Source organism: Hirundo rustica, chromosome 9, assembly GCF_015227805.2.
Source record: "Hirundo rustica isolate bHirRus1 chromosome 9, bHirRus1.pri.v3, whole genome shotgun sequence".
In the NCBI taxonomy this organism is placed as follows: domain Eukaryota; kingdom Metazoa; phylum Chordata; class Aves; order Passeriformes; family Hirundinidae; genus Hirundo; species Hirundo rustica.
The window spans coordinates 17,567,162-17,588,804 of NC_053458.1; the positions used below are offsets into that span (position 1 = coordinate 17,567,162).

Below are 21,643 nucleotides of genomic sequence, written 5' to 3' on the forward strand. Positions count from 1 at the left end.
TACTGGTGGCACTTTTTGTGACAGGATGTTGGAGCTGGTTTAATATAGGCTGACTAAAAGGCAAGACTTCTTTTTTAACTTCATTTGCCACATGTTGATGGGGAAGTATCCATTTAGAGAACATGGCTAAAATTCTATCAAACCCTTCAATGCTTGAAGAAATAAAGAGAGGAAATAAGATCTTGACTTTCAATTTCATAATAATGCAATGTGAAAGCCAGATTGTAACTGTAGATGTTCGTTTCAAATTTAAATATTTAGCATTTTCAGTTGTCTGTGAATACACGAAAATTTATTACATTAAGATGGAATTTAGATCTTTGACATGAAGCTGATATTTTCATAGGGTGAAAAATATCAAGCTGACATTATACTGTCTCATTTGATGACTTCCAAATGTCAGAGTGCAGTAACTTATTCATAGGGACCTCCATGTCTTGTGATAGTGTCAATTCAAAAGACATTTACATCGACTTTTTTATTTAAACATGTAAAATGGAATATGCAAAGTGGCAGAGGAGAAGGGGGAAAGACCGGGGCAAGGAAGTTCTTAATAATAAAATGGAGGCCCTTCCAAGGCTAATTTCCAACTCAGCCTTCTTTCTGACAGCGGCCTGGCTGTGCTGCTCCCTCCCAGCATCTTCTTCCTCCCCTGCTCAGCCATCTCATAGTTCCTGTTATTTCAACACAAATTAGGGGGCTAGAAATAGAAGGATATACTCTCCTGAAAAGTAACCGCTCCCAAGCCCTTGCTTTTAAAAATGATTTTGTGATAATAGAAGATACTGGATGATTTTGCCTGGGAGTTAATTGATACCTATATAACTTAGGTCAAAGTTAAAAGGTGCTTATACAGCTCGAGTTATAAGATCTCACTATAACCTAAATCATGCATTTTTATATATCTATATAACCTGACACCTATATAACCTGAATCACAGCATTTTATACCTATATAACCTGAATCATAATACCTATATAACCTGATATAAATAACTTTCTATACAATGTAATGGCTAGTATATGGTTAAGTAGTTGCTTAATGCTGAATAGACAAAAAAAGAAGAAAAAATTCACCAGGTGGATAGCTTTAGAGATAGATAAGTATAGTACTAATGAAAAACTGGCAAATGCAAAGCCAATTAGCCACAAAACAAAGAATTTAGGCTAGTTAAGACCAGACAGACCAAGGAGAACTGTAACCGTGCACGCTCTGAAGACAAAGGTGAAAAGTTCAGATGCAAAGACCTTGGACAAAGATTCCCAACAAGCCCCGAACTGGGGAGACACAAGTGTAGTCCAAAAGAAACTATCTAATAACCAAGAGATCATACTGTGTAAATTAGTTCTGGCACGTATATAATGATGTTGTAGTGACATAGTAACACTAAGCAATACTTACTGTAGAAATATACCACAGCACCTGAGAAGAGTGGGTGAATTAGGTGGAGATATCCCCCTCACCACCAGTGCTGCAATAAACAAATACCTGCTCTATAGACACCAGTCCATGGGGTTTTGTTTCCAGCCTATCTTTTGGGCATCATAATGGTAGTATTGGGAGTGCACAACCTCGGTGTGAGGGCTGGTAACAGGATTGCAAAGCCACAGTAGTTGATTATAAGAAACATTATTTTATATTCTAATAATTGTGCAGGGCTGTGTTTGGCTGTGATCCAGGGGGTCGTGTACAGCCCGAGGCCGAGCCACTCTTCTTCCCTGTGGGTCAGATTATCGCACAGTGCTCCGCACCGAGGGACAGGGCACTGAGACATAAACTTCAGAGAACAAAGGATTTTAGAGGGGCTAAGATTTTAGTTAGAGATAAGCTTTGCTGAAATTAAGTAGATAGGCTTTGCTGAAATTAAAAGTTAGTAATTAACTAAGGGAAACTGAGTTTGGGATCACTTTTCCGTACTAGAATAACCGATTATGTGTCAACTTTATGTTTGGTTAGCTGTGTTTATAATGAAGAACACAGAAACTGGTAAATAGGTTTTAGGAACATAAGACAATTGTAGGCCTCCTCTGCCCAGAAACCCATTGAACAGTCACGAAGGCAAGAAATAGGAGTCCTACCAAGGGTTCATTTATCACATTTGTATTGAAAAGGTAGAAAGGTCAGAACGAGGAAGCCTTCTTTACTTCCTCATTTTGGGGACCCCTCCCCATGAAAAGGACCACCGACCCATTTCAAAGAACAAACTACGCACGCTTAATAGCTTTTGAGCTAATTACCATACAGGGAGAGGAAATGGGATGTACCAGAGTTATAGATATGCATTTGTGTTTTGGGTATTCAATGCTTTTGTAAATAAAATGACTCTGTGATCACCTGTAAATTGCGGTGCGTATTTGGGAGCTATCCTGCACGCTGCCCGGCGTCGTAATAAACATACACTTTCTAACTTTAAACTGTTAGAGAGTCTTTGTCCGTCACAGTTGGGTATCGACACTAGATCAGCACCCATATTTTCTTCAATGAGTCAGCGCGGGCTCCTGGGGCCAGGGCCGGACACGGGGCCAGGCCGCGGGCCGGGAGCGGCACACAGCGGCCATTTTGTTCTCCCTGCGGCGCGGGCCGGGCCGGCGGCGCCCCCTGGCGGCCATGGTGCCGGTCCCTCGGCCGGCAGGGGGCGCGGCGGCGCGCGGCGGCGGCCATGTCGGAGCTGGCGCGGGAGGAGCTGTCGGCGCTCGCCGCCATCTACTGCGAGCCGGGCGCCTGCGAGGTGCTGGCGGCCTCAGGTGACGCGGCCGCGCTCTCTGCCCGCAGCACGGGCTCTCTCCCGGCCCCGCGCGGCGGCCCGACCCGGCAGAGCCCCGGGAGGAAGCGCTCCGGGGCCGCTCACGGCGGGGCTCAGCCCTCGGGGCAGCACGGGCTCAGTGTGTCGCTGCTGCCGCTTGTCGCGTGTCCCTGCCCCGGCGGGTGTCTGTGCTGCCGGCCTCGCTTGGGGCTCGGAGCCCCGCGGGCCCTGCTCGCTTATAGTTAGGGACCTTCTCAGTGCCCTGCAGGCCCTGGGGGCGAACTGGGAACGGGCTGGCTGTTCTCTAGGTTAACAAGCAGGTGAATCTTGTAGGCGTTCACACCACCAGGTATTTATCCGGTAATACTGAGCAGGGGTACAGCTGTTGCAGTGCATGAGAAGCGCTGGGTCATCTCTATTTTTCTGGGGTAAGCTGACAGCGTGGGCACCGTGACGTGCCAGATATTCTCTTGCTTCAGCAAGATGTGTACGGCTGTAGGTTTTGCACGGTGCTGAGGCTGATGTGTCGTGTCTGCCTTGGGTGGAATGATCAGGTTTGTAGTACTTGCTCCCATCAGCTGCTGGATGCTGGAGGTAAGGAGTGCAGGGAGTGTAGATGCCTTCATGGTTTCTGCACCAGGCATGGTGGCCACTGATCAGAACACAGTTATTAGGAGATGGCTCTTATCAGTCTGTGCTGTACGGTGCTGTGAAGATGCCCCTTCAGCAAGGGAGAATAAATCTCAGTAGTTCCAGTGTACAGTAACAGCTCTGTCAGGCTTAAATGTCAGGTGGGGTATGCAAGTGTTGGTGTCTGTTTAGATCCAGACCATTAGTAAATTTGCTTAGTGCCTACCACAGGTGTGACAACTCTTGGATATTTGTTAGAGAGAGATACACCTGCACATATGCACATATACACACAGAGTATGCCTGTATCGTGTACCACAGATGCCCCGTGTCTGGGAGCTGTTGAAGAGTTCTGCCCAGCTCCCCAGCTGAGTGGTGGACAGGGAGCAGCTTCCTGCTGATTGGACTGCAGTGAAGTCCTTGGGAATGCTGCTAAAGACGGATGTAGTGGCCTGCTGTCAGATTTTGTCTGCACATGTATGTATTCAGCCCTAAAGAACTGGGATTGATAAGGAATTTTTTTTTTTTTTTTTCTTTGCTGTGAGGGTGACTGAGTGCTGGAGGCTGCCGGGAGAGCTTGTGGAGTCTCCCTCACTGGAGATATTCAGAATATCTGGATATTGTCCTGGGCACTCGCCCTGTTGTAGGTGACTGTGCTTGAGGGGAGAGGTTGGATGAAGGCATTAGTATCTGCAGGGAGCACAATTAACCACAGTAATCTAAAACCAGAATTTTGTATCTAGATACATCTAGCACGCCTCCTACTCCAGTACAGGCATGTAATTCTGCCATTTTATTTTTTTAATTGATATTTAGGGCTGTATTGTTAAAATATGATTGATGAAATATTTCAACTGAGCTTTATTTTTAAGTGAAAAATTTCAAGACTGTTATTTTGGGCATAGTTTGGAAAAGCACTATCCAGGCTTATCAGATGTTAATTTAAAAAAAACGTGAGCATATCTGAACATTGCATATACACATCTGTTCCTCCAAATCTGTTGAGAAATATGGGTGCATCTTTCTCTGTGCTTCATACATGGAAAAATGATTTTGTGTTTATAAGTTACCAGAATCTAAAAGGTTTAGAAATCTTCCTGGACATAAAGTGAAATGCCGCAAATGCACAATGGGAGTAGGCTATTTTATTTATATTGATATTACGTGGTCTTGGAGGGCCTTTAACCAGGCTGTGTTCATGATGTGGTAGGATGTGGTATATTTGATTGGTTTACATAGTTTTCTGCTGGAATTAAAAATATTATTTTACACCAATGGTTACTGGTATTCTTCTTACTCTTGGAATTTACTTGTTGGAATTTACTTGCAGACTCTCTAGTCAGTATACAATTAACTTTTGCTCCAGTCATTAGCTTACATTTGCTTTATCTCTTCAAACCATGTAAATTCTCATTGACAAACGGTGCACAGACATTACTTCCAGGAAAACTATTATGTTATGCAATCTCTAAGACATTAAGAGTAATTTGTGTGTAGATCCATGGGATCAAAAAGGAGGCCATTGGGGATTCATGGTTTTGAGGAATGTGAGAGAATGCTTTTATAGATCTCTTGGTATGGTAAAAACTTTGGCTTTTTGGAATTTAACAATGAAGTATTCAGAATGTAAAATGTGTTTTTATCAAAATCAATGTGTGGATGAATTTAAATAAACTAATTACAGCATATCTTTTTTACCTTACATATCTATTTGCAAAGATTAGTGTTACAGATAAAAATCCATAATTTAATTGTTAATCTGTTTTCTTTTGGTCAGTTCACCAAGCTTGCTATAAAAATATATTTAGATATTCTAAGCTTGTACGTTAGTAGGTGCCATTTTCTGAATTTAAAAATAGACTGCATGTGTTGCATAAAATGCCTTTGGGCAGGAGAGGAGGGGGATATCTGTCTGGTTGACATGGAACATAAGAAAAAATCTGAAGTATGCTAGAGCTAAATATACTGATAAGCATGCAGCTATGGGGGAAAATGAGTTAAAATGTATTGAGTTTAGTCTGATTAGCACATTAAATGCCAGCAGAACAGTCATACCCAACCTTTTATTTCAGAAATAATCACCGTGTTGCTGTGAAGACAACTCGGCCCTCGTAGCATGTGCAAACAAAGGAAATATTTCTTTGGAGCCAGGTTGCGCAGGGCGCCGGTGGTTTGCTCTTTGTTCTGCCAGTGTCTGCAGCGCTGGTGCAGAAAATGGACGCTGCAAGGTTTAAATAAACTTTAGATGCTGTAGCCCTGCAAAGGTTTTGAACTGATTCTTCTTTTTAAAAGTAAGTCTGAAGGAGATGTAAATGAGCGCGGCTGGGCTTTTCCTGATGGCTCAGTGCGATACACCTTGGGACGCGAGGCTGTTCTGCTTCCTTCAGATTAGGTCATCACAAGGAAAGGTGTGAGATTTTTGCAGGTTTCAGAAAAAGATCACTGCAGCAGGAGGCCCTTGTTGAAGGGACAGGATTGGCCTGTCTGTCCCTCTGTTACTTCTGAGTTGGTGAGATCTGTTGTGACAAGCTAGTGAAAAAATCCTAGGAGGATTATCAGAAAGGTAACATGTTTTTCTGTCACTGTGATTAAGCTGGTGATAGAGTTGTATTTTTCAACTTAGGTAGGCTGTGCATTTCAAAATCTCTCGGCAACATAGTTTAAAACAAAGTGATTCAGGGACAGGAGAACAATAGTGCTCGCCCCATTCAGTCGGATGCTAGCTGGCTGTGTGCCCGGCGGGGCTGCCCTGAGTGGGGGCAGCTGAGGGACATGGGGCAGCACTGCCCGGTGCGATGGCTGTGTGTGCAGACACCTCTCTGGTGCCCAGGAGGGTGCTGGGGGCCCCAGGGTGCCCTGGGCACGTTTTGTGCCTGTGTCTGTGATTGTGTGTGCTGAGCCCGGTGTAACGGCAGAGGAGCTGCTGCTGCTGGGGCCCCAGGAGGAAACAATTGTCAGGGCAGCAGAAGACACAGATTAGGAATGGGAAGGTTTGAGGTCCTCCTCTGTAGCTACTGGCCATGTGCAAGGGTATCTTCCAGGGCTGGTGTTTTTCTGAGGAATACATTTGTCTTGAAAGTAGTCTGAAGCCTTTGATAGGGTCTTGGAGGGTTGAAGAGAAACTCCTCTTGGCGGGAAATGACTTTTTTGACATGTGGTGCCAATAAATATGTGTGCATGGTTGGGTGTGATTTCATTGAATTCACTGGAATTGCATCTACTGCTTTCACTGCTGGATTTGACTTTTAGGTACTGATGATCTGTAGATGTTTGGAGACTTCTTTATAGTACTGCTAGAATTTGATTATTGGGTTTGGAGGGTTTTCTGATTTTATTTTGTAACTTCTCTGACCTTGTGAGTTCTTTGTATGACCCAGGAAGGAGGTTTGGAAACAAGCTCTTGGATAAGCTCTATAAAGTACTTCTGTCTGTCCAAGTCATTTTTAGGTTCTTTCACTTTTGTAGTAGGTTTCAAATATAAAATCATACATATTATGTGAGAGGCACCGTGAGAGGTTGGTTACTGGCATCAGCAATACTAATCAAACATAATTTACCTGACTGTCTTGTAAAGGAAGGTAAGGTAGAAAGGGAAGAGTGCAAGTCACTTCAAAAGACCTGCTCTGAAACTCAGCTCTTCTCTAATCTGCCTTTCAAATCTGGCTTTTCCTGCCCTCCCAGAGTGAATCAACCTGACATTTTAGCAATTTTTGAAAGAAAAGGGTTGAAGTGTTTAGAATGCATCAAGGGGGTGAAGCAGAGAACATCTGAAGAAGATCATCTTTTTTCTGATTGATACCCTCTTACTTCATGGCAGAGGTGTGAAAGTAGGTTAGGTCTTTGTCCGTGCTTTTCACTTTGTCAAGTTTTGTATTGTTTTTCTATGAAACTTCTAGTTAAGAAGGTTTTATTTCATGAAATACTATATATAACTTTAATATTAATCATCTTTGATTATATGATTTGTCAGGATGGTGTGGTCTTTAGCCTTTCCTGCTGCATACTGAGTGTATCCTTTTCACTCTGAAAATAACTCTATTTTTAAGTAGACCTACAACAGATTTTGAGCAGATACAAAGATATATAGACATACATTAATATGAGTACATGCATATTTATATATGTAGTATCTAAGGTCAGGTGTCCACTAAGGTCAGGTGTCCAACAGAGATGTTTTCCTTATGTCAGTCCAACTGTTGTAGAGGATTTGGCAGAAAAAAAGTAAGCGTATTTTTTCTGCAGGTTGTAGGGGACAAAGAATCTGACTTTGTTCTTTCCAAGTCTCTGCTTAGTGTGGAACTGCTTTTGAATGATTGTCTTAAAAAATACCCGGTGCAAGTCTGTTTGCCTTGCATTAGTTAGAATGATGTTAGAAGTCTTACAGATTTCTTTAGGAGCAAACTTAGGGCAGTGCTGAATCCATCCAGAAAAGTCTCTATTTTCAGTTGTCCTTGCTTTTCCTTGCTTTTGCTATTGAGCTGTGGAAGCTGAGTTATGTGTTTGAGAGAGACAATTCTTTATTACTGGCTTGTCTAGACTTTGAAAGAGGCAAAAGATGTGAATGCTTTTTAGAATGTGTTAATAACTTCCCTTCTACTATGTTATAGAAGTGTTTCATTTCAGGATTCCCTGCAGGTATAGCTTGAGCCACTGGTTGAAAGCCCCCACCCTGCAGAAAAAAAAAATCACTCCCTCATATTTTATAGGAAATGTGAGTTATTTGAGTTGAATTATTTGAGTTAAAGAACATAACATTATTTAATGATGTAGATGTATTTCAACTTCGAACTATTAATGCGTGTTTTTTTTTTTTTTTTTTTTTTTTTTAATATTTTCCAGAGACGCATGGGATCTCATTTAGAATTCAAATCTGTGTGAAAGAACTGCTGGATAAGGATATACTTTTAAAGCTGTTATTTCATTTACCAATCAGTTACCCATCAACTCTACCAGATATTTCTGTTAACTCAGACCAGCTTACAAGGGCCCAGTGCATGGACGTGAAAGAGAAATTACTTGAACAAGCAAAGAAGCATCTTTCTGAACCCATGGTACACGATCTGATCCTTTGGGTACAGCAGCATCTTAAAGGTGTCATTAAGCAATCAGCAACAGTTTGCAATGAAGAAACTACTTTGTCAAAAGGAACAGAAGATGGTATCTGGATGCTCCTTTTGCATTTAGATCACATGAGAGCAAAGGCAAAATATGTGAAAACTGTGGAAAAATGGGCTTCAAATCTAAGGCTGACTGGAAGACTGATGTTCATGGGCAAGATAATATTGATTCTTCTTCAGGGTGACAGGAGCAGCATTAAGGTGCAGGAACAATGAATGTTGACTAGTTCTATCGATTTACCACTGAAACCTCCGTGTCTGAATATTTTATGTGTGTTTTTCTAAGATTAACAATTTTAGAAGCAAATTGATCATTATGAGAGTAGGAAGACCCAGCAACTTTACTGCGTATTTAAGAAAAAGAGGGTGTTCTGTCTACAGTGATACCTGTAGACCTGTGCCCTGTATTGCTTTGCTTCCCACTGGAATTATACCCCCAAATCCCTTTGTTTCCTGACCTTAATATGCCTAGATTCAATTTCCTGTATTTCCCAAATGCCTCAGAGAGTGGAAAAAAATTTGATGAGGAATTTATAATAGACATATTTCTAACTCATTGCTAACTGTTCTTTTTCCTTGACTTAAAACCATGTGGTGCTCCTAGTGTATGCCTGGGCTTTGAAATTCTTGTTTGTGCATACAAACTCCCACTGCCTTAGGTGGGTTTTTGTGGTGATGTTGGAGGAGAATGTTTTGGCTTTTCTAACTCATGTTCTCTTAATCAGTTAGGTCTACTTAATTTAAAACTGATGAATAGAAGTGGTTATGCACTTTTTGGGATGGGCACTTTGAAAGTTTGATTGCTGTGTTCTGAAAAAAAGACTACATTTTGAGTGAGCTTTTGCATTTTACTAAACTTTGGAAATACTAGGTGACATTTAATATTTGGGGATTCTTTTTGTCATTTAGGAGTACTTGATTCTTCAGAAAACTTCTAAGGTAGATGTGGACTCAAGTGGAAAGAAATGCAAAGAGAAAATGATGGGAGTACTGTGCGAGACAGAAGTACAATCACAGCATAAAAGGTATAATTTAATACTGTTGTGGATAGAAAAGTAACAGAATCGATAATTACATTCTGACAAATCCAGGCATATTCATGAGTTTCCCTTTTACAATGTAGGTTTCAGACGTTTGAAGTCAAAGAATATTCAACACTGGAGGAGCTACAAAAGGAATTTGAAACTGCAGGACTTAAAACTCTTTTCTCTGAGTTTGTGCCTCCTCTCTTAAAATAAAATGGACCTTTGACCGAAGCAGTAGTTGACTGCATATGCTGATGGAAGATAAAAAGACAAATGTGGCAAAACAATATTGAAGCTTTTCTGCAAAAAATACCAGTAGTAGTCATCCTTTTGTAAGAAGAAGGCAATTAATACATTAATAACTGGGTTTTTTTTGACATTTATGTATTAATAACTTTTTCCAAGCAATGTGATGTTGACTGTGATAATTGCATGGCAAGCATGAGGGATTGGCAAGAAATAACGTTAAAAAAATAATCTCCTTGTCAGACTCTGTTTTATCGTCCCTGTTTTTCAATGTTCTGTTTCTTCTCTCTCATGGTAGAATTTGTCGATAATGACCTGCTAGAAAGCATCATTAATTTTGCTTTGGAAGACTGCATGAAGATATTTCCATAAAAAAAAATCACAGCAAACACACATTTGAATATGTGAGGACAGCATATACGTAATATCCTTTAGGAGTTTATCTGCTAATTTTTCATTCTCCCTTTAATTGACTATAAATGCTAGATGGTTGATTTGAAGAAAAAGCTCATGTCACTTGGGGCCTGAAAAAACTTAGAAGTGTCTTTTTGAATATTAGTTTTTATTCTAAAATTTATAAAAACACCCATGTGGAGGATTTAAATTGATAAAAAGCTGAGGTAAAGCCAATTGTAATATTTTCTTTGATAGTTTACAGATGTCTTTTTGTACTTTATCTGGTTTTACTGTCTGCAGCTTTAGATATCTTGATTCAATTGAACTGTTGGAGCAGTATATATACAGATTTCAGTCTTCCATCTTTCAAGGCTTCTGCCAATTTGTTTTCATTTGTTTGTTTATTTGGGCTTTTTTGGATTGGTCACTGGCCTTGGCCAACCTGTAACTTTTTTTTTTTCAGTAGTCTGTGTTTTACATCTGTATAGTGTTACGAATTATATGCATAATTTTATGAATTGTGCAAGTTCTGTTTACCTACGGAGGATTGGATACTTATTTATTACAATAATTAATGTGTGTCCTTTGTTTTCTATTTTACCTGAAACTATTCTCTAACAAGACCAGATAAATTATCAAGTAATAAAAATTTTACAATCATGAGTTTCTTAGTAACTAGCACTGCCATTTGCCATTTTGCTTTAGCATGTAGCTGAACATGTGCTTTTCTGCTCTCTAAAATTCAGTCTCAGAAGCCAAATGTCTCATGTATTCTGTAATTAAACAGATTTTATCAATTCAATATAAACTAATTTATTTCCATTGTACTGGGGGAAGACTAGTTCAGTTTGTTTAGTTCTGAAAGTATGGTTTGGCAAATCGTTATGTAAGATCTGATTTCCTGTTTCATGCTCAGACCATGAGATCATACCTCTTTCTTTATGTATTCTAGAAAAGCAACTAAAGCAGACTAGGAAGATTTTAATGTTTTATTGTTTGAGATATCAGATGCATAAAAGGTTGTAGATTGTTTGAAAGTTTCTGAAGTTTTGCAGGAGTTTGGTGATTTTCCTAATATAGAGTGTCTCAAATATGTATGTTGCATGTTATTTTATGCACTGATGCTAATTTACTGAGATACTAGCAAAGTTCTTTTTAATGAGTTTTTCATGTTTACCACATACAGTACTTCAGGCACAGTAGAAAAGAGACTGGGTTGAACAGGTTTTACAAATCTGTTCTATGTTATTTTGAAATGGCTTCCTGAGAGACAGGAAATCTAATTTTCTATCTTTTTAAGTGCAAGTGAAGATGAAATCCTACTTTTACGAAGAAGAATAAAACAGCAGCATCTTTAAAATATTAAAATAATGTGTATTTTAAATTACAGTTTCCAGAATTTGAGCTGTTCTCAGCTAAAATATCTGTTGAAAAATTGTGTGTCAGTGCAGTATAAAGTTCTGAAAAGCTGCAGAGGGTCTCTCCTTTTACTGTGTGACCGATCTGACAAGTATCAAACTCAAGAAAAGGCCTATGCATGTACAGCAGAAGAAAACATATTCACTGTCTCTCTGCAAAACTCAATGTTGTAAGGTTTTGCCAGATGCATTGTAAGTCTTCTGATTTTAGGAATCAGGTTGAATGGCATACCTACTCATGTGATCTCCAAATGCGTGTGACTTGAAAAATAATTGAGGCATAAGTTGTTGTGATCATCTTTCTTGCAAGATTAGATGCAGACTTACTAAAGTTTTCCTCTCTACTAGAAAAGCCGTTTGTGGTGTGAGTGGCTGCCAGTTGCATTTGAATATAAACCCGTGGGTTTTTTTTGAATTTTATTGCCTGATGTCTTCTTGGTCAACTGTTTGGCCAGAGCTGGCATTCTGCAACAGCCAATTAAAAAGTAACAGTTGGGTAAGTTGATCTGTGCTCATCTTCCTGCCAAATGAAGTTGTTGTAAGAAGCTGTGTTTCAGGAGATGGCAAATGTGGTTTATACAATGGATTTTTACCATAGTTTAATTGGTTATTCACTAGGTCACACTGGACAAATTCATAGGTTCACTGTAGGAAAGGACTACAGTTTATAGCTTGCTTCAGGAGAATTGCAAATCTGATCAGCTTGATACAGTTCAGATAGCAGAGAACATGAAAACTGATGTCAGTCTGATTCTTTTAAAGCAGATGCTTTTGCCTACCTATCAATCAATAACTTATTTTGAAGGGTAGGAGGATATCTTCTGTTCAGACAAGTAAACAATATTTTTAAAGACTGTTCTTTTGGAAGGATTTTGCAGCTGTCTGTTAACTGATGGTTTGTTTGCATTCATTGTGAAAAGAGATGAGCTAGCCTGTGAGCCCCTGGGGCACAAGAGTCATCAGAATGGGTCCTGTGATCCATGTTCTGCCTTCCAAGGGAGCTGAAGCAGACACAGAAGAACAAAATGCATGATACAGAAGAACAAGAGCAGGGAAAAAAAAGCATCAGTGTGTAAAAAGTTAGTGAAGGGTATGTAACTATTGGGACCTGACAATTCAGTTGCAAGGAAGAAGAAATCCAGAAATTAAAGGTGATTTAACAAATTAGAAGCTAGCTTTCTTGTGGATATGGTGTTATAAATAGTTCTTCAAACAGCACGGTCAGTAAAGCCTTGTTTCCTGTGGCCCTTCTAGTTTCTAAGCTATAGCACACATGAGGCCTTCCCTGCAAGAGACACATTCCTGATGGTGTTCTCCCTGGTGGGTGAGAACCCTGTGCCTGGGTATTGATTGTACATAAATTGATTATTGCTTGCATAAATATTTAAAGTATGAATTGCATTTTTTTCACCTGTTACCTTTTTCATCATAGTTGTAGGGCCTTGGTTTCTTTCAGGTTATTAACTTCTCATTTTAATGAAATGTCTTAAATTCAAAAGTTCTAGGAAAACTTCGTGGTATAAATCTGCTTGCTTCTGTATGAACAGCTCAGATGTATAACCATAGTTTCCTTTAAAAATCAGGCTGAAATGAAAGATGTTTCAGTAGGACTGACAACTTGAAGAATCAAGTTTTTTAGGGGAAAACTGAGGTTTGATTGGTCTTTTTGAATACCTTGGATTACTAAGTATGAAGGAAACAAAAAATAGGTTGAGGAAACAAGAATGATCAAGAAGAGGGAAATAAATGGGGGACATCATCAGTGTTGGGAATTCTTCTGGTTTTCATACTTAGTCTCATTAATTCCTCCCTCCACCACCCCTGAATTTGTTATTTGATGTTACAGGGAGGACAGGATGCTGTAAGAACTCTCATATGAAAATCCTTGACACAATCAATTAAAAATAACTGAAAGTAGATTTTATTGTTTTGTAAATAAGGCTGATTTTTGTGGTTTTGTAGTTACATCTCATTTTCTTATAATAAGAGCATTTGTCTCTTATTTCTGGTGTGAATGACCCATAAAACCCACTGAGATTAGTATAAATTATATGCAGAGGTACTGTAATGAGCCTTAAGAAACTTCATAGTGGAAAAAATATTTTATGTTGTTTCTTTTAAAAATAAGTTTAATAAACCCTACATATGGATGATTTAAAGCCTGGTGTCCCTTGATTTGTTCATCTTTATCTGTGAAAATACAAACATAATCATGCTATAGTACATTTGAAATAAGATGATGAAATGTTGTACTCACTGTATTTCTGCCAGAGTTTGAGACTGAAATTGCTTATATTATGAAATAGTGCAATAGCTGGAATCAACTTTAATATATCTTATAGTAGTACTGAGCATTATCTTCCTGTCTTTTTGTGTATAACACATGCAACACTGGCAGCACTCTGCTATGGTTTTATATTTTGTATGTATACTTAATTTTTTCTTATGCAGGAGTTGCGATTGTTTATATTCTTAATTATAGACATAAATGGAACTTGGAATATAAATATGCTGGCAGCATTTTGCAGCTATTGTTCTGTGCTATGTTCATGTGTTGGCTTTTATATTAGTTTGTGTTGTCTGACTTCAAAGTATTAACCTGCAGCGAAGAGAACTCTTCAGGGTGACAGAAAAATTTGCCTAAAAGACATTCATTTAAGGAATTCTTTGGACTCTAACAATGAATCCCTTAATGTTTTAATTATGCACTCAGATGCTTTAATTTTGTGCTAATAAGGTAGCAACTGCTGCACTTTTGAGTTTTCCTTGTGTTTCTTAATGTGATACCAGTAATCTGTTTGTATCCTGTGTTAGAACATAGCTGATCATGGAATTTGGATCAATATTCTATTACCATTTCCCATTGTAAATACCTATGATTCTTCATATATATACACATTATTATCTATTATAACTTGAATGCAAAGCTTTTTTTAGGATGAGGCTTGTTACAAAAGGTCTCTGCATGAGAACAATAACTCTACTTTGTGCTGCTTTTCCTATTGTCAGCTTTTACATTCCTGCAGCTGTGGGAGGCTGTCCAATGATCAGAGTTTTCTGGAGCTGAGCTTAACAGGCCAACCCCGTGTGTTATACTATCTCAGTGCCAGCTGGGTGGAGGCAGGGTGCTCTCCATGCCTTTGTGGGACCACTTTTGACATCTAACTGCCACCAAAGGGATTAGCTGGATATTCCTTGAACGTCGCGTAGAGAATCAATGAATTCCACCAATGCAGAAGATGAATGGTTGGCTGCTGCTTGATCTGAGCTTTCCATGAGGAAAGCTCTCTGGTACTTTTATGATAGTGCCATGGAGCTGAAATTTATTCATGTGCTAATCCCAGGGAACACTGCACAGCAAAATCAGTGCCACGACTGTAAGACTGAGGGTGGTAAACTCAATGTACTTCGACTGTTTTTTAGTTGTACTTAGAAGAAAGACCAATGGAAAATGATTGTGTTGGTTTCTGATCAGTCACTCATCTGTAGTGGAATACAGAGGCAGGGTACATTTTTATGGGAGATGGTGCTGTGACTACCTTTCAGTCAAGATAAAATAAAAAGCAGTTCTTTTTTGAAGTAAAATAACTGAGTTGCTTGTGAGAACACTGTCCACGTGAGGTGCTGAACAGAACCTGGGTTGTATGACTTGAGCTGTGCCAGAGGCTGATTTTTATTTGGTGGAAGTGGAGGTGTTAGAAAAGAACAGATGGCAATAAAAACACTGGTGATGTGGCTCTCGGGGAAGCCAAAAGGAAGGGGTTTTTGCATTGATTTCTCTCTGGAAAGAAGTTTGGGAGTATGAGCAAAGAAGTTGCTACTGTATCCAAGCTTCAAGTAGAAATGTCTGAAATAAATTTGCATCTTCATTGTCATTTTCTCTTTTTAGCAGAAACAGCATGTAGAACTGAGAACAAGTAGTGGAAGTTTTCACGAGTATAGAAATGACAAACCTCGCTCAAGAGCTGTAGGCTGCCCGTGAAGGAATTAGCGCAGTTCTTAGAAATTGTCCTCAATTGACTCAGAAATGACAGAGACTTTGTAGAAGCAACAAACTCCAAAAGTGTTATGGTTTGAAAACCAGACTGTTGTGGCTCCGAGCAGTTGGGAAGATTGATGGAAGAGATGACCAGCAGCTTCCAGGAGCAGATTTTCTACAAAATTTGGGCATTTTGGAAAGCAAGGGCTAAGGGGGTTAACAAGTCACTTTTTGGGGAAAAAGATTCTGCTTATTTGTGGAATCAGAGAACACAGGTAAGTGTTTAATTTTTACAAGACTTTTTCTGCTTTGATGCTATAGACACCTGGTATGGAGATTTTAGATGGTCCTTGCTAATGTGCTTAATGTCTTGGGAACCTGGTGTATTTCAGTTCCATATCAATTATTCAGATTTTTGGGTGATATTGGTGGTCAGTGGCATGAAAAGATTTAAGTACTGCAAACTTATTCTGGATCAAGGATTTGCTATGGAATTAAGAAGCAGCTTTTAAGTATGAATTAGACAAGCCACATTTAATAAGAGCAAAAACAGGAGGGAGAGAAAGCATTCCACTTGAATAGCTACAAGAAAGCCAGGGAGTCATGTTTCTGAGGTACTGGTGTGCCAGAGATCTTCAGGGTTACCCTTGCATTGACAAGGAGCCAAATGCTGTACACTCAGCTGGGTGTGAGAGTGTCAATCAGTTTCTGGGCTGTATGGTGCTTGGCACAGTATTGTGTCTTCTCTGCCAACCTTGCACCAGATTTCTTTCCCCCCCCCCCCCCCCCTTAATTTTTAAATTTATTTGAAGGGACCTGCAGGAAGGGAATTCATGCTTGCTATGAATTCTGTTCTTAGGATGCTACAGGTTTCCAGCAAACTAATTTTGAAGAAAGGGGAATGCTTTTTAAAACAAATAAAGGAACAGAGATAAAATCTCAGGAGAAGCTGTTGATTTACATATTGGAGCTGTGAAAAAAAAGCAGAGTGGGAATAAAGATGTCCCCCCACTAGTCCAGAGTACCATATCTCCAAGCTCTGGCAGAAGCTGATGTTAGTGCTTAGCAGATGAGAACGGATATTTCTACTCAGTAGTGCCTGATGCTGGCACTAGAGAGCTTTTTGTGCTGGATGTCTGGGGACAGCTAAAGGCAAAGCTTGGAAGCACAGGCAGCATGCTGACAATTTTTAGGGTCTCAGCTTTTGAACAGACATGAAAGCTGGGCTACTCACTGTGTAACACTGTCAGTAATATCCACAGGAGCTCTGGTACTGGCTCTTATTTAACTGATCAAATCTATTAGAAAAGGTAACAAAATTAAAATTGTGTAATCATTCCCAAAGGGAGGTAGTGATTGCAGAGGGTGAAGCTATTCAATATTGGAGAACACTGTTTTTGAAAGCTGGCTAGTTTTCAGCAGCTGAGACAATGAAAAGCTGTGAAAAAAAGGGGAAAAACATTGATTCTTGCTTATATAATTATGGATTTTTTTCCTAGAAATTAGTTGATAAGTTGAAACAAATGAGTTGTGGATAATTGTTTATCAGCAGAAATTTTCCTACTTTAGGTAGATTGTGGGAGAGTTCTAAGAGAAATTTTAATTGTTGGGTTTCTTATGGATCTAAGTAGGAATGGGCTACAGCTCCCTAAAAATATTTTATTAACAGCAAATCATTAAAGCACTGCAACAAGCATTAGAAAACTTCAACTGCTGTGGAATAAACTACAGCAGAAAGTTGTGAGTATATCTCCTTTTATTCAGTATTTTGCAGGGATTCTTGGGATTAGCAGCAAGGAAGGGTCAGAATTTTCTGAATAGTAATAAGAATTTAATTTTTCTTTTTTTTTTCTTAGCCAGCAGCAAGAGTTTCCATTTATGCTAACTTTCTGACAACAGAAAGAAAAGGGATATACTTCTGGAATACCATGAAGGGTAACAGAACTTTTAACAAATCTGTAGGTCTCATTTATATAAGTTTCAAAACCAAACAGAAGCAAACCCCAGAACAGTCTGGGAAAAGGTTACTTTCATGGTAAAATATAGCTTGTGGCAATCTGAAGTGATAGCTTTTGGGTTGTGCACATGTATTTGAGAGATTATTGTCTGCACAGGTAAGTGGTGCTTTTTAAGGTTTGGTTTTGTTCTTTTTTTTTCTGTTAAAGCCAGAAGGGATGTGCTGAAATGTGTGCTGGATGTGCTAGAATGTGCTGAAACATTTGAGCAGGAACTAATATGTGAACAAATAACCTGCAGTAAACCTCAGGTTGTCACTCAAGGTCAAACATGATGTGAGTTGTTCAAAGTTATGCTGAGGAATATATTCAGGGCATGGAGCTCTGGGTGAGCCTAAGCCCCAGGAAAAGGGCCTGAACTGCTGACACTTGGCAGCACAAAGGGCCCTTGACCTGTGCCACAGCTGGGGACTGGACACTCAGGGACATGGTGGGAGCCCATGGCCCCCAGACTTTCCTGCCCTTGGGATAAAAGGGGATAAAAACCCTTTGTTCGAGGTCCCTCCTCAGAGGCACCAGCTCCAGCTGTTAACCTTGTTATTTAGTTATTGCACAATGATTAAATTGTTTTCAGGAACAGGAGGTCTAAGGCTCTGCCGTGGCACAGCTGGGGCTGAGCAGGTAAGGAAGTGTGGTGTGACTGGGTACGGGACGTGAGGCTGGGAAGGGGCCTCGGTCTCAGCTCCGGTGGTGCAAGAGGGACTGCTGGAGTGGCTCCTGGATGGTCAGACAGGGAAGCTTCCTTAACAGGTGCTAAGAACCAGTGGATACAAAGTAAGAAGGGTGGATGTTGCACTGATAAACCGAAGACTGAAGTTCTTCAGAGAACCGGAAGCTTGGGAAATTCTGGAGAATAGATGCACAACACGCTAAAAATCAGAAATGTGCGGTGGTAACGTTTGGTCCGTTTGGTTTCACAACTCCTTGTGTAGTGAATGCAGACAGGAGGGTAATTAAAGGGCTAGTGATTATTAATTATAATTCACTTGTTAATAATAATTAAAGGTGTAGTGATTGGTTTATGATGCCAGCATCCAAAGGTTTTTAGTGATGAAGTGTCATTTTCTTGGAAAGCCATAGCTGGCATACTAAAGCTGCTGCTTGCCATGGAGAGTGCTTGTGGTCAGGACAGGCTGCGCGTTATATTCACTGTCTCCATTTGCCAATAATGACTTAGAGAAGAGAGCAAAGATTTGCTTAATTCCAGAGCTTTGTGCTACAGAACACCATCCTTTTGTCTTTTTACCATGAAATGTCTTTCCATTTGTAAGCAGTTAGAAAATAACCGAATGGTGAAAGTCAACTAGACAGCAAACTACTGACAGCATGGGGTGTAACTGTCAATCTGTCACTTATAGAAATGGAACAATAATTGTTGTTCCTCTTCAGAAATGTAGCTTATGCAGTCTCTATAAAGGCATATTTTTTAGTGCAGTGCAAAGAAAATTCTTTTTTCCTATCTGAAACCAATTTAATGTTAACTGATGAAACCATTAGAAGATACTGAGCCCAGGATGAATCCCTTTGGTGGAATACACGATGTGGAGGAGTGGCTTATCTCACAAAATGCCTGCCTCCATTTTGGAAGTAATGAGTTTTTTATTTTTTCGCTTTCTTAATAATAGAGGAAGAGAGAGGGATAGATCTGCTAGAATACTCTCCTTATCATCTTTGCAGCCTATGGTCTCATGGAGAGGAATAGCTGAGAGTTGAAAGGGGAAAAATCCTGACTATTGTGCTTTCCCTGAGATAAGGAATATTTTAGAATCCCTTGTCTCACGCATGAAGCCTGGTAAAAGGGTTCCATATTAACATATGGAAGAGTTTTTGGGGAAAAACAGATCTTAGCCTTGGGAGTCTGCTTTTGACTCTCAGTTTGTCTGGGTGTTTTATATGTCTTTGAAAATGAATGTTAGAAGGGGGACTATGAGCCACACAAGCTAAGATTGCTGCATTGACCTCGAGAGGTGAAAGCACAATTGAAAAGGTCTGTTTTAAATGTTTAAGGAATTAATAATTGCTGAAAAGTGCAGATACTAGAAGAACAAGCATCTTATATGCCATGTACAGACAGATCTGGCACTCATGGGAGACATTTGTGACAACAGTCTTCCAGTGGGTGACATTTATGTACATGATAAAGAGACAAGACCTCTTTATGTAAAATTTACAATGAGCTTTCTAATGTCATCAGTTTTTTTAGGCTCACAAAATTGCCTCTCTTATAAAATTAACTCCTCATGTTCGGCCATCAGCCTTTGGGAGTTGTGGAAAACAGCCCCATGGGTGTGTGTGACAGTGGGTGTGCTGGGTGGCTGTGGAGCTGGGGACCCACAGAGACACAGGACAGGATGCTGCTGCCCGTGGGCACGTGACGGTCAAAATGGCTCTGGGCAACAGCTGCTGCTGTTAGACTGAGTGTGGCACATGGATGGTCAGCCTGGAGGAGACCGAGGTGAGACCTCATTGCAGGCTACAAACTTCCCCATGAGGGGAAGAGGAGGGCAGACACTGATCTCTTCTCCATGGTGACCAGGGATAGGAAAGTTGTGTCAGGGAAGATTTAAGTTGGATATCAGGAAAAGGTTCTTCACCCAGAGGGTAGTCAGACACTGCAACAGGCTCCCCAGGGCTGTGGTCACAGCACCAGCCTGGCAGAGTTCAAGAAATGTTTGGACAATGCTCTCAGGCACAGGGCGTGACTCTTGGGGATGGTGCTGAGCAGGGCCAGGAGTTGGGCTCAATCCTATGGGTCCCTTCCAACTCAGGATATTCTATGGTTCTGTGAAAGTGCATAATTACCCTTGTTTTTTCCATAAACTGTATCTGAGAGTTGGGAAGACACTTTTTATTAATAAGGGGCCAGCAAAGAATTACAACATAGAGAAGAAATAGAGTCAAAATACTAAATGAGGGAGGAGGGAGAAGACATTGGACTTGAAACTGATGCTAAAACCAGTGTGAGGGAAGGGACCAGAGAGTGCCAGACAGAGCACATTGTGTTAGAGCAGAAAGTGTGAGTGGAGACCACAAGCTGCAGTGAGGCTTCTGTATGTCTCCCTGCAGCCTCCACTGAGCAGTGTCACTCATGTCCCTTGGTCTCCCAACCTCTGCAAACTCCCAAGTGTAGCCACTGACTGCTTGGGTCCCTTGTTGGAGCAAGTGGCTTCTACATGATGGAGATCAAGAGAAAACATTGTGTACTGACTTTAATTAAACTGGGAATTGCCTCTTGCTGTGAGAACCCTGGTGAGAGGTTTGTGGCATTGTTTACCCAGAATCCTTTCTCATTTTCAATGTATGAATTGATAATCACTTCCAGTAGAAAGCCATAAGCACTGTGTCTCTTGAAAGCAACACGATGCTTTCATCTCTCAAACCCTTTCAACAAATGGAACCCAGTAATAGCTAGAGCTGTCCAACTGAATTAATTTTCTCAAGTGGAACTCTGTATGCTAGAATTTTTTGTTGGGTGATAGATGGACAAGGTTTTGAATTCAGCCATCACTTGACATTCGTACCTTCAAAAGTAAGTATTTTGTTTTAGGATATTGTAGGTGACACCTTTGTGGGGAGTTGAAGGACGTGCTCTCTCTGTAGGATGCATGCTTGTGTCCAGCCTTTCTGTATGGAAAAGATGATATGTACAGGGAAGCTACATTTTGCTGAGCAACGCTGTGAAAGGACAGTTTCAGCTTGAGAAATCCAAGGAAGTGAATGAGTGGCTCTGAGGAAGTGGTGGCTCTGTGGGGGCTGTGACCACGTGCTTTGGCTGGCTGTGACCTCTCTTTCCGAGTTTTATCCTGTTCAATATGGCAGTAGTATGTACAGGAGAAGATTTATGGTGTGGGTGTGTGCTCCCCCTGTGTCAAAAGACTTTGCCTTCTTGCTGAGTCTGCTGCATCCCTGGTTTAAAACAGAATAAGCTACATTTTGCTAAGAAGTTCACTAAACCATTCAGATACTGTCTTAGATCTGGCAGCCTGCAGTGCATCAGAGTATTTTGATAAGCATCATGTCTCCTTGGAAACTACTACTTAGCAGTAACTTGATGCTACATTTGGAGTGTTATG

At 40.3% G+C, this 21,643-nt stretch overlaps 1 protein-coding gene across 2 annotated transcripts; it reads left to right on the forward strand.

Annotated features, from left to right (window-relative positions):
- The first annotated feature begins 2,640 nt into the window (after positions 1–2,640).
- On the forward strand, positions 2,641–13,729 carry RWDD3 (RWD domain containing 3). 2 transcript variants are annotated; one of them, XM_040073184.2, is made up of 4 exons: positions 2,641–2,745; positions 8,214–8,692; positions 9,401–9,516; positions 9,615–13,729. In XM_040073184.2, exons 1-4 carry the CDS (start codon positions 2,661–2,663, stop codon positions 9,727–9,729), a joined length of 795 nt encoding a protein of 264 aa, XP_039929118.1. In that variant the 5' UTR covers positions 2,641–2,660; the 3' UTR covers positions 9,730–13,729. The 2 variants fall into 2 exon arrangements, with proteins under 2 accessions (XP_039929118.1, XP_039929119.1); XM_040073185.2 differs by lacking the exon at positions 2,641–2,745 and adding an exon at positions 3,013–3,172.
- Positions 13,730–21,643: the final 7,914 nt, after the last annotated feature.

Excerpts from the sequence above, each read along its gene's own strand:
- RWDD3 (XM_040073184.2), top strand. The coding sequence starts at position 2,661 with ATGTCGGAGCTGGCGCGGGAGGAGCTGTCGGCGCTCGCCGCCATCTAC. Across the intron at positions 8,693-9,400 it reads GTGACAGGAGCAGCATTAAG|GAGTACTTGATTCTTCAGAA; the intron begins GTGCAGGAACAA and ends TTTGTCATTTAG. Across the intron at positions 9,517-9,614 it reads GTACAATCACAGCATAAAAG|GTTTCAGACGTTTGAAGTCA; the intron begins GTATAATTTAAT and ends TTTACAATGTAG.